Source organism: Nannospalax galili, unplaced genomic scaffold, assembly GCF_000622305.1.
Source record: "Nannospalax galili isolate Female #2095 unplaced genomic scaffold, S.galili_v1.0 scaffold117, whole genome shotgun sequence".
Taxonomy (NCBI): domain Eukaryota; kingdom Metazoa; phylum Chordata; class Mammalia; order Rodentia; family Spalacidae; genus Nannospalax; species Nannospalax galili.
The window spans coordinates 1,257,566-1,270,579 of record NW_008341422.1 but is presented as its reverse complement, the minus strand read 5'-3'; the positions used below and the strand labels follow the sequence as shown (position 1 = coordinate 1,270,579).

The 13,014-nt window shown below is 43.4% G+C and overlaps 1 protein-coding gene across 1 annotated transcript in view; it reads right to left on the bottom strand.

Annotated features, from left to right (window-relative positions):
- The window catches only part of Fam81a (family with sequence similarity 81 member A), a 73,011-nt gene that overhangs the window by 39,726 nt on the left and 20,271 nt on the right, over window positions 1-13,014 (bottom strand). Inside the window, exons 2-3 of the mRNA XM_008836885.2 lie at window positions 7,280-7,376; window positions 6,284-6,557 (exon numbers count right to left, since the gene is read on the bottom strand). Of these exons, the coding sequence (XP_008835107.1) occupies window positions 6,284-6,557; window positions 7,280-7,299 (294 nt within the window). The 5' untranslated portion in view covers window positions 7,300-7,376. The remainder of the gene's footprint in view (window positions 1-6,283; window positions 6,558-7,279; window positions 7,377-13,014) is intronic.

Here is a 13,014-nt window from a genome sequence, read left to right as displayed (position 1 = left end):
AATCTACAAATAGTTACATTCTAAACTGTGCATTTATCTACTTAATAAGCACACACATATATATATATATGTGTGTGTGTGTGATAATGATGTCTCCTTCCAAATTCATGTTGAAATTCAACCTCTACTATCCGCCCCCACCCTCTGTTGTGGCAATGGTAGGAGGTGGGAAAGTGGGGAGGTGACTGAATCACAAGGACAGCACCCTTGTGAATGGATCCTGACCCTAATGAAAAGGACTTGTGAGAGCTGCAGAATGGCTCGGTCAGTGAAATGCTTGCCTCTCAAGCATGAGGACTTGAGTTCAGTTCCCAGAACCTGAATAAAAGAATCTGGTCATGATGGTGCCTGCTTGTAATCACAGCAATGGGGAACTGGAGACAGGAGGATCCCTGGGATTCACTAGCCAACCTACTTAGCCTATGTCTAGCTCTAGGCCAATGAGAAACCTTGTCTCAAAAAACAAGGTTGGGGCTGATGACATGGCTCACTAGGTAAAAGCACTTGTCACCAAGCCTGAGAACCTGAGTTCAATCCCTAGACCCACATGATGGAAGGAGAAAACTGGCTCCAAGTTGTCCTCTGTCCTCCACAGACATACCATCACACCACAGAGAGAAAGAGAGAGAAAGAGAGAGAGAGAGAGAGAGAGAGAGAGAGAGAGAGAGAAAGTAATGTAATAATAAAGACAGGGGCTGGAGAGATGGATCAGTGGTTAAGATCATGCACTGCTTTTGCTGAGGATTCCAGTTTGGTTTTCAGTACCCACTTTGGACAGCTCACAAAGTTTGGACCTATAACTCCAGGTCCAGGGGATCCAATGCCCTCTCTGGCCTCTGTGAATACTGCACTCATGTGTACATACCTACACAGAAACACACATAAATTAAAAATAAAGTGAATCTTTTTAAAAATTTAAAAATTAAGTTAAAAAGTGGATAGTGCTTGAGCAATGGCACCCAAGGTTGTGCTCTAGCCTCCATGTGCATGTAACCCCTCACACATGAACACACACATGCACACACACAGCCAGATATACACATGTGCATGTATTAAAAGAAAAAAAAGATTTGTGAAGTGAAGTCACTGTGGTCCACTCTCCTGCCCTGTGAGGAGGTGGCAAGTAAGGCCTTCCCCAGATACCGTACACCCAGGTCTTGCTCTTAGACCTCCCAGCCTGCAGAGCTGTGAGAAACAAATCCCTGTTCTTTATAAACCACCCCTCTCTGGTATCATATCATAGCAGCACAACTGGGTTCAGACAGCATTCATCACGTTTGACTCCTGACATTGTGCTTGGACAATGGGAAGATAGATGAGACTAGCTTCCACTTGTTTGAAAAGCTCAGTCTGTCAGGGGAAATGGACTTGCAAAGAAACAACTTACCAGTTCTATTCAGTAAATGTCATGGTAACGAGAAAATGATGCAGAGCCTTACCTCACCTCAAACATGTACAAAAGCTAACTCAGAGTGGGCAACAAATTTAAATATGAAAACTAAACTTTGTCAGAGAACACAGGAGGAAGTTTTTGCAACTTTGGGTTAATAAGCAAATGGTTCTTAAGTCAGACCACTAAAAAAAAAAAGGATAAATGGACTTCATTAAAATTAAAATGAGCGTAGATATAGTTCAGTGGTAGAATATTTGGCCAGCATGCCCAGGGTTCTGGATTTGATCCCCAGCCCTACAAAGTAATAATAATAATAATAATAATAATAATAATAGTAATAATAATAGTAATAATAATGACAATTTTATACTTCAAAAGACATCATTAGAAAAGCGAAAAGATAGTCACAGGGTGAGAAGAAAATACTTGAAGGTCACATATCTAATGAGGGACTTGTATCTAAATAATATAATGAACTTATTAAAGTTCCCAGGAAAAAGATGAGTAGCTCAATTCAATAACCCAACTTAGGGCTAATGAAATGGTTCAGTAAAGAAAGGCACGTGCCAACAAGCCTGCAGACCTGAGGTCCATCCCCGGGACCCACATGGTGGAAGGAAAGAACCAACCTCCACAAGCTATCCTCTGACTTCCACCTGCACACACACACACACAAAACCAAATAGATGAATGTTAAAAATATTTAAAAACTGGGAACTGGAGAGATGGCTCAGTGGTTAAGAACACTGGCTGCTCTTGCAAAGTACTGGGTTCAGTTCCCAGCACCCATATGGTAGCTAACACTCATCCTTAACTCAAGTTTCAGGGGATGTGATGCCCTCTTCTGGCCTCCATGGGCAATGCACACACATGGTGCACTTATGTACACACAGGCAAACCCTCCTACATATAAAATAAAAATAAATAAAATCTTTAAAAACTTAAACTCATTTAAAAATGGGTTCTGAAATGCACTACAATGTTATTCTATGACAACATTATGCTAACTGAAATAAGTCACCGTTAAAAAAAATGTATGATTCCACTATATGAAGCAGATAAAATATGTAAATCACACAACACTAGAATAGAGGTTTCCAGGAGCTGGGAAAGGAGAATTGGGGAGTTATTCTCTAAGTTTAGTTTCTACATCAGGCAAATCCAGCTCCAGGGAATCTGACATCTTCTACTAGCCTCTGTGGGCACCCACACATATGTCTGAGAGAGATGAGAGAGAGAGAGAGAGAGAGAGAGAGAGAGAGAGAGAGAGAGAATAAAAGTATGGCTGGATAGATGGCTCAGCAATTAAGAGCACTGGCTGTTCTTGGAGAAGACCCAGGTGCAGTTCCCAGAACCCACATAGTAGCTAACAACTGTCTATAATTCCAGTTCCAAGGGATACAACACTTTCTTCTGACCTCTACAGGCATTGTATGACATGGGTACACTTACAAACATGCATGAAAAACCATTCAAACACATAAAACAAAAATAAATAAATCCAAAACCGAAACCACTCTAAATGTCCATCAATAAATGGATGGGTTATAAACACAACGGAAAGAGTATTCAGACATAAAGAAGGTATCAGACATGGGAGGACATGGCTGAACCTCAAGAAAATTATCTGAGAGAGTCAGAAACCTTCACCTTGATTCCAGTTTGGGGAAATATCCAGAAAAGACAAACATAAAGATAGAAAGTAGGGCTGGGATGTGGCTCAGTGGGCAGCATGCTGGCCTAGCATGCACCATGCCCTGGATCCATTTCTAGCACCCCACAAACTAGGTGTGGTGGTGTACTCCTATAATCACAATACTTGGGAAGAGGAGTAAGGAGGGTCAGAAGTTTAGGATCATTCTCAGCTACATAATGAGTTTGAGGCCAGCCTGGACCACATAAGATGCTATCTCAAAAGGGAAAGGGGGAGGGATAGGGGGAGGGAGGGAGGACAGAAGGGAGGGAAGGAGAGAGAGAGAGAAAGAACATATATGAATGACTGCCTGAGGGTAGGGTGGGAATAAGGTTCCTATATATTTTCTGGTATGTGGAATGGTGATTTTAAAAAAGTAAATAGTGTTAATGGTCGTATAATTCTAGAAATTTACTTTAAATCATTTAATTGTACAGTAGTTGGTAGACTTTGTGGTGTTTAAATATTCAATAAAGCTACTTTAAAAATACAAATCCAGAGGCTGGAGACGTAACGCAGATGGTAGAGTGCTTGCTTAGCATGCACAAAGCTCTGGGTTCTATCTCTAGCACTGCATAAACTGGGTGTGGTGGTGAGCACTTGTCATCCCAGTACTCAGGAGGTGGAAGCAGGAAAATCAGAAGTTCAAGGTCACCCTCAGCTATGTAGCAACTTCAAGGCCAGCCTGGGCTATGTGAGACCTTGCCTCAAAACAAACAAACAGACAAAAAAATACAAATCTGGTAATGGGACCATAGTTAAGACCCAATCCCCAAGACAGGAAGCAAAGGTTTCCCTCCAGCTAGACTTGTGGTCTTTATTCACGTAGCTAGAAAGCACACCTGAAAGATACTGACGTTGTTCAGCAATGAAAGCCCAGGCCCTGCTTGCTGGATCTTGGGCTTTCTGAAATAATTGCATGGTTCCTCTGGCTCCTGTGGTTCCTCAAAAACTAGCAGGAAAACTCACAAATTCTAAAAATAGACAAAATTGAGCCCTTATTAGACCCATGTCAGAACAAAACGGAGCAATAAAGAAGGGTCTGCAAAGCCTTTCAAATGCCAGAGCTTCCTGGATAATACACTGTACGCTGTATCATCATCACGGCCTAGGAACATTCAGTGAGGAGCAGCAAAGGCTGACCCAGTAATTGATGTAATAGCTGTCTTCAAAGACAAGGGCTTTTGCAGGGAAACTTGTTGTCTAGATCTCCGTCTCCATTGAGAGCCAAACAAAACAAATGATTTAATAACCATCAAAGCAAATTTAGATTAAACACAAATAACACTGGTAGTCATTGCCATCAAGTACCAGAATAAGTTTATTATAACCAGGATACTCGTGCAGTTTCCTTGGTGATCATTAAGAATAGACAAGGAAGGGCAGGCGAGATGACTCAGTGGATAAAGGTGCTTGCTGCCAAGCCTGATGATTTGAGTTCGAGCCCCAGGACTCACAAAGTAGAAGAGAACCAGTTCATGTAAGTTGCCCTCTGACCTCCACACATGCACCATGTGTATACACACATACACACACACACACACACAATGTTTTTTAAAGAATAGACAAGACAGAGCATAAAGGTACACATTCTTAATGCCAGGACTTGGAAGGTAGAGACAGGAGGTTCAATCTTGGTTGCATAGTGAATTTGAAAGCATCCTGGGATGCACGAGACCCCATCTCAAAACAAACCTAGAACTAGGAATGTCGCTCAGTTGGTAGAGTGTTTGTGTAGCACTGGATAACATTGTGCATGATGGTACACACCTGTAATCCCAGCACTTGGGAGGTAGATGTAAAAGGATCAGGATTCAAAGTCATCCTTGCTTACATAGGGAGTTTAAGGCAAGCCTGGGATACATTAAGACTGTGTTTCAAAATATCTTTTTAAAAAATGGACAAGACAGCCCAGGTATAAATGCACTATACAAGCTGTCTGCTTAGAATATGAGCTTAGGAAGCAGAGGCATGGATTCAAAGTCATCCTTGCTTACATAGGGAGTTTAAGGCAAGCCTGGGATATATTAAGACTGTGTTTCAAAATATCTTTTTAAAAAATGGACAAGACAGACAGCCCAGGTATAAATGCACTACACAAGCTGTCTGCTTAGAATATGAGCTTAGGAAGCAGAGGCAGGGGACTGCTGCAAGGTGCAAGTTCAAGTCCAGCCTGGACTACACAGAAAGACTATGACACAAAAAGTAGGATGGCTGGTAAGATGGCTCAGTGGTAAAGTGCTTGCTGTGCAAAGATGAAAACCCTAGTTTAGGTCCTCTGTACCCATGTAAAAGACATGTGTGGTAGCATGCATGCGTAACTCCAGTGCTGAAGGGACAGACAGATTCCTGAGACTTGCTGGCCAGCAAACCTAGCCTCTGGGTGGACGAGCTCCAGGTTCAGTGAGACACATCTTTCTCAAAAACTAAGGCGGCACGATGGTTAGCTTTAAATGTCAACTTGACACAACCTGGAATCACCTAGGAAGAGTGTGTCAGTGAGGGGTTGTCTACATTGGCTTGGCCGTGGGCATATCTGTGGGGGGTAGTCTTAAATTAATTGATGTGGGAAGACCCAGCCCATTGTGGGTAGCTGATAAGAAGGAAGTCACGATGAGCAGCACGCAAGCAGCATGCTCGCAATTCATTTCTCTGCCCCCAACTGTGGATGTGCTGTGACCAGCTGCCGTTTGAAGTTCCTGCCTAGACTTCCCACAGTGATGGACTGTGACCTGGAACTGTAAGCTGAAATAAACCCTCTGTCCCCTACATTGCTTTTTGTCTGGGTATCTAGGCATTTTATCACAGCAACAGAAATGAAACTAGGACGGGGGAGAGTGACAGAGGAAGATACACAAAGTTGACCTCTGGTCTCTATATATGCCACCATGGATAAGTGCACCCACCCATGGGCACACACACCCGTACACCACACACACACACACACACACACACAGACACACACACACACACACACTCCTGCTTGAGAGTTGGGGCACACAGACACACACACACACACACGCGCACTCCTGCTTGAGAGTTGGGGCACATAGACACACACACAGACATACACACACACACACGCACTCCTGCTTGAGAGTTGGGGCACATAGACACACACACAGACATACACACACACACACGCACTCCTGCTTGAGAGTTGGGGCTCATGTGGTCTAGCCTTGTGCACATCTCACCTCAATATCCCGATTCAGTTGCTTGACAATTGCAGTTATGTTTCTGATATGCTCCTCCAGGAACAGCCTGGCCAAGCGGTCACCTCCTCCTTTGTTCTGCATTTTCTGCAAACTGCTGACAATGTCATCTTTGATGCGGAAGGCATGTTCTACCAGTGCAGCCGTGGTTTTCTCATGGCAGAGGATCCTGTCTTCCAGCTGTTCCACCAGGCTCACAGAGGAGTAGGGCGCCATGGTGAGGGACTGGCTGTGTCGGGGCATGGTCCTCACTCGCCTACAGAAAGAAGCCATGTTGTCAAGGTTACTGATTGGGAAAAGACCATTTTTCAAGCCAGATTTAAGACTCCTGCAGAGAAGGAAATACAAATTGTGGACCTGCTTCCTTCCTCTGGAGCACAGACTCCAGTGCTTATATTACTGAGGAACATGTGCCACACAGGATACAACTGGGGGAGGCTGGGGCTTAGGAGAACTAGAATCTTCTCAAGGGAGTCATGATTTTGTTCTGCCTGTAAAGGACTGTCTGGGACTAAGGCCTTTTTTAAAAAGACCATTTGATATTTCAAAATGAGCCAGGAATGGTGGATATAAGATCACCCCATCTTTAAAGCTGACAGCTCATTTAGAAAGTACTTAAGATCATGGGGGCTGTGCAATAATTTCTGTGAACCAATATATTTCTGTGAGTCCATGTTTTCCCACACACATCTGATGTGCAGCTTCTGATTTCAAAGGGTCAACAGGGACATTAGCCTCAAGCTCCACTGTGATATTTTACTGTTGGCAGGAAGTTCAGGCCTACTGCAGGGCCACTGTGAAATCTCTGCCTCTTGGAGTTATGAAGTGGTCCATGGTAGCAGGGGAGGGGACACGATAACACTTATCTTACCCTTGAACAAAACAATTCTTTTACAATGCAGCCGTCTTAGGCTTCCTCAGGGATGACCCTCACAGCACTAGCAGCCCTCCTGGGATTGGTGGGAAGGAGAAGAGTACCTTAGATGCATATTTTCCATATAGTATGCCTTTCTTCAGTGGGAAGAGAAGGAAATGCAGTGCTCCACTGTGCCATTTTCTTTTTAATAATTCATATCTGTTGAAAAAAATAAGTGCTAAATTATTGATCCATTTATAGCAAGAACTTGAAGGACCTCAAAACCTGATTAAGATACTCAGGGGCTCATGAGCTGCGAAGATATGATCGGTTATCGTAGTAAATGCTTTGGATGTTAAGTAGGAAATGAACAGAAAATGCTTCCCAAGAAGGAGGAAAGAGCCTTGCAAAATCAAAATACTTCTGAAATGAACACTGTTAATCCTTGTAAGAGGGAGCAAGGAGGACTGTCAAACAGTTTCCAGAAATTTCCTCATTCCACAACTGCATCTCAAACCTGAAAAATAACTTTTCCAGAAACAAATTCCCCCAGCCCCCTCTCTGCAGTGAATGAAACCCAGTGCCTTGCACATGCTAGACAAGTGCTCTGCCACTGAGTAGCACCCTAAGCCCCGAAGGCAATTTCTTTAATAGATTTATTCAATCTTGTACTTCTCTGTAGAAAATTGCAATAAACCACCTTAGTGAATTTGATCTCAGTAAGCAATAAGATTGCTTATCTTAAATGAATCTAAATTTAAAACAATGCATGCTTAATGAGAGCTGATTTGGGGGAGGCTATAAACCAGGAGAATCAGATGGATACTCTTCATTAAAACTTTATTATAAAACATAACTATTCATTCAGAATTTAACATATGTGGAACATTTGACTGTCACAACTCATTAGAAAAGTGGAGGGTTTTACAAAGATTTCAGTACTTAGCTCTCTCCATCCCACTGTTAATTGGCTTCAAACAATGAGTGCCTGGCAACCTGGCTCTGATGCTCAGGTGGCCCCCATTCCCACGCTAGATTTGGAAAGCGTTTCTGATTGACATCATTGTTTTGGCATCATTTTGCTAGGGTTTTATTTTTAGACTTCCAAAATTGAACATTTCACTTTCCTAGACAAAGAACTTCAAAATTTAAACATTTAAGAAAAAAAGTTACTCATGTCAAACAAGCTATGATGCTCAACAAGTTCTTAGATGTCAGAGATAAGAATTTCTACCATTTAGATGGAGTAGAATTAAGCCAGTGTGGAAATGTCACTACTCCGAATCACAGAATATCTGTTTCTAAGGTAGCTTTGTTGAGATAATCGGTCAACAAAGTAGTCCAACTCAAAACACACTCAGCATCTATTAGGTAGCCACGTAAACTATCCAGGAATCTGGGTTTCCTTTCCTACCTCAGTGATAAAATACCTTGTCAAGGCAACACAGGGACAAAGGGTTTATTTCGGCTCAAAGGCCCATCATGGTGGAGGCAAAGCAGCAGGAGCGTGAGGCAGCTGGTCACATTGCATCCACAGTTGGGAAGCAGAGCGCATGAATGTTTGTGCTCTGTTCACCTTCTCCTCTTTATACAGTCCAGGACCCAAACCTACTCAACTAACAAAATCAATACAGCCCCCTCACAAATATGCCCAAATAACCACTCACAGATGTGCCTGGAGGTTTGTCTCCTAGGTTATTTCAAATCCTGTAAAGTTGACAATTAACACTAAACATCACAAAAGGCAAAGGAAAAAATCCCTTCTGTCAAGAGGAGGACAATTAAATTCACCATAAAATAGTGAGATGAGAGTCTGTCAAGACAGCTCATCAGGAAATGCATGATCCCCAGAACACATAGAAAAGCTGGGTGTGGTAGTGAGCACTTAAAACCCCAGCACTGGGGAGGCAGGAACTGTGGATCCCTGGGGCTCAGTGGCCAGTCAGTCTAGCCTACTTGGCAAGCTCCAGGGCAGTGAGAGACTCTGCACAAAGAAACAAGGTAGACAGAGCTGTCCTCTGGCCTCCACGTGCACTTGCATGGACAGAGGAGAGAGAGAGAGAGAGAGAGAGAGAGAGAGAGAGAGAAATGGTGTGGTAAGGGGTCACTTGTATGAACTGTAACAAAAGAGGAGCGAAAGGAGAGTGGCTGATTCTCCCTGAACAGCAGCCCCACCAGGGAAGAAGTGATGAGAGAATGGGGAGGTGACATCATAGCTTCGCTCCTGATCCTCCAACCTGAGCTCTGTACCTATTCTCAGCTACAGCCCAACCTGTTCCTCCAGCCTCCTGTCTGGTCACTCCTCTCCATATGCACCTGTTCCAGTACAAGCGGTGACAATGTGACGGTTAAATTGCTAACTTGTCACAATCTAGAATCAGTGAGAAAGCGTCTCAGTGAGGGATTACCTACATTGGGTTGGTCTGTGGGCATGTCTGTGGGGACTGTCCCCAGAATTTTTTTAATATTTTAGTGACAAAAGGAGACATTAGTGCTAATTCTTATATTTATCTTTTAAATTTATTTTTATTTTATTGTGTATGAATGTTTTACCTGCATGTATGTGACCGTAACCATGTGTACAATGCCCATGAAGGCCAGAAGAGGGTATCAGATCTCCCGGAACTGGAATAAGAGCAGGGGTTAGCCACCATGTAGGTGCTGGGAACTGAACCCAGGTCCTCTACAAGAGCACTCTGTGCTCTTAACCACTGAGCCAGCCCTCCAGCCCCCTTATTATTTTTTTTTACTACATTTATTTGTTTATTTATGGGGTGGTGCACAGCAGCATACATGTGGAGGCCAGAGGACAACTTCCAGGAGTCGGTTCTCTCCTTTTACCAAGTAGGTCCTGGGTATTGAACTCAGATCAATTTAGCCAGAAAAAAATGATATTTTTACTGAAAATTGGATATCAATTATGTAAAAATGAAGTTAGTGTTATGCTTAGTGTCAAATATTTCTAAAATAGGCAAATGATTTATGAATTAAGTGGTTGGAATTTGGTAGTGTTTTTTTTTAAACTTTATTTTTATTTTATGTGTATGAGGGTTATGCCTGCATGTATGTAAGTTCACCCATTCCATACAATGCCCACAGAGGCCAGAAGAGGGTGTCAGATTCCCCTGGAACTGGAGTTATGGATGGTTGTTAACCACCATGTGAGTACTGGGACCCAAGAACAGCCAGGGCTCTTAACCACTGAGCCATCTCTCCAGCCGAGAGGTAGTTTTTTTTTTAAAAAAAAAAACAAACAAAAAACTATTTTCTCTAGTTAAAAACAAAGAGGAGCCAGGTATGGTGGCACACGCCTGTAGTCCCAGCACTTGGGAGGCAGAGGCAGGCAGATCTCTGTGAGTTCAAGGCCAGCCTGGTCTACATAGTGAGTTCCAAGACAGCTGGGGCTACAGGGAGACCCTGTCTCAAAAAGACAAACAAAACAAAGAGGAAGGAGAGGGTGCAGAGCAGTTGAAGGTGAGGAAAAGAGGTGGGACTTGTGGAGGGTGGTCAGGAAGCTGAGTTCAAGGGACTGTGAGGTGGAGAATGGCCAGACAGACACAAGCTCAACCAGGGGAGAGCTATCTCAGCTGTGGACGCAGCCAGATACCAGGGAACTGAAGACTCCAGACAGCTGGGGACCGGACCTGGTGAGGCATGACCATCCTTCCTGTCCTCTCTCCTGCAGTGCGCTCTCTACCTTCTCCAGCCTCCTGTCTCACCTTTTTTTTTTTTTTTTCCCAGCTGCTGATCCCACACTTGCCTTTCTCTTAGCCTCCATTTCACTGTCTGTCTTCCTACTCTGTCTCGTCTCCCTTATTTCCTTCTCCTTTCCACACTACAGTCTGACCTTTCTGTGCTGGAAGACAGGAGAAGGGTGCTTAGAGTGGTGCAGGTTTGGGGCTGGAGAGGTGGCATCATCAGAGTCTCAAATTAAGTTTTGAAATACTAGCTTGGGAGCTGGAGAGACAGCTCAGCTGTTAAGAACACTAGCTGCTCTTGCAGAGGACCCGGGTTCAGTTTCTAGCACCCACATGATGGTTAACTCCAGTTCCAGGGGATCTGATGCCCTCTTCTGGCCTCTGGGCACTGTATCACATGGCACACTTAGATGCAGGCAAAACACATACATATAAAAGAAAAACAAGTAAAAACTAAATCAGTCTTTTAAAAAAGAATAAAGTGAGACTTGACTCTTGAAAATTGTGGATGTTCTATCAATTTACATCTTTTAAAAATTTACTCTCAGGCCAGGCATGGTAGTACATGCCTGAAATCCCAGGGTTCCGGAGCCTGAGGAAGGACATACTTCAGGATTCAAGGCCATCCTGCTCTGTATAGCTACACCTGTCTCAAAAAACCAAAACAAGCAAGAAAAATAATCACTCTGTAAGATACATACATTTACCTTTTAAAATTATGAAATGAACCCTAAGTGTCCTGACCCTATATTATGAACATATTTCCATGTCAATCTATCTATGCACAACACTTTTTTTATGCTGAGGACCAGTCTCCAACCTTGTGTATGCCAGGCCAGAACTCTTCCACTGAGCTACATCCCCCCATTCCTACATCATTTTAATGGTTGCATATTTGTTGGGTAACAATTTCTTTCAAAGCTCATTAAGGCCCAGGAAGTTCTAAAGGAGATTTGTTAAGACTCTGGAGGCAAACAATTCAGATGTATCAGGAAATCCCTGAAACCACCCAGTTTTCAGGTCACCTAACTCCCCAAGGTCATATAAGCAGTAAGAGGACAGAGACAAGCTGAGCTGCCTATAAGAGAAGCTCTCCAGGAACCTACTGAGCTGCCTGCAAGTCTTGCAGTGATGTCTAGGGTTCCAGCCTCCTGAGCCACCACCCATTCTAGGGTGAGCTTTGGTTGATGCAGCGGCCCTTGAGCCATTTCTGCTCCTGTAAGTAATCCTTCACCTATAGTCCAGTAAGTAACCCTGATAAGCTCATTGGCTCACTAAGCCCGACTTTTGTGGTAACCTTGCTTTGGTCTGTTATCTGTTCCCTATCTGGATTAAATAGACATTTGTCTCATCTCTCCAGGAAAAGTGTGACACAACAGCATTCCACAGGCTAGAGGTAATACAAAGTTAACCAGCTCTTCACTGGTGGACACTCACACAGAAATCCTGCCTATGATCATGCTTTAATTGTTTATTTATTTTTATGTGTATAAGTGTTTTGCCTACATGTATGTAGGTGCACCACATGCATGCAATGCCCACAGAAGCAAGAAGAGGACATTGGCTCTCCTGGAGGATGATGGATAGTTGTGAACTGCCATGTGGGTGCTGGGAACTGAACGCAGGTCCTCTGCAATAGCAGCCAGTGCTCTAAACTGCTGAGCCTCCTCTCTAGCCCCCAAGCTAGTTTCAAAACTCAAGATGAGACTTTGATAATGAGATCTAAAAGATCAAGAAGTGATGAACCCTGGTGTGGTACCACATACCTATAATCCCACCACTAGAAGGCTGAGTGAGGCAGGAGGATCATAGTTTCGAGCCAACCTGAGATATATAGTAAGATGTCATCTCAAAACAAACCAAAAAAGGGCTGGAGAGATGGCTCAGGTTAAGAGCACTGCTCTTCCAGAGGAAGCAGGTGTGGTTCCCATCTCCCACATGGCAGCTAACAACCATCTGTAACTCTAGTTCCAGGGGATCCAACACCCTCTTCTGGCCTTGATGGGAACTGCACGCACAGATGCATTTACATACATGTAGGCAAACACTCGTATGCAAAAAATATTTTAAATCTTAAAAAAAAAGCAGAAAGAAACCGTTGAGCTGTAACCCTTCCTTTCTAACTTCTTCCTTCCTCCTCTCCTTCTTTCTTCCTTCCT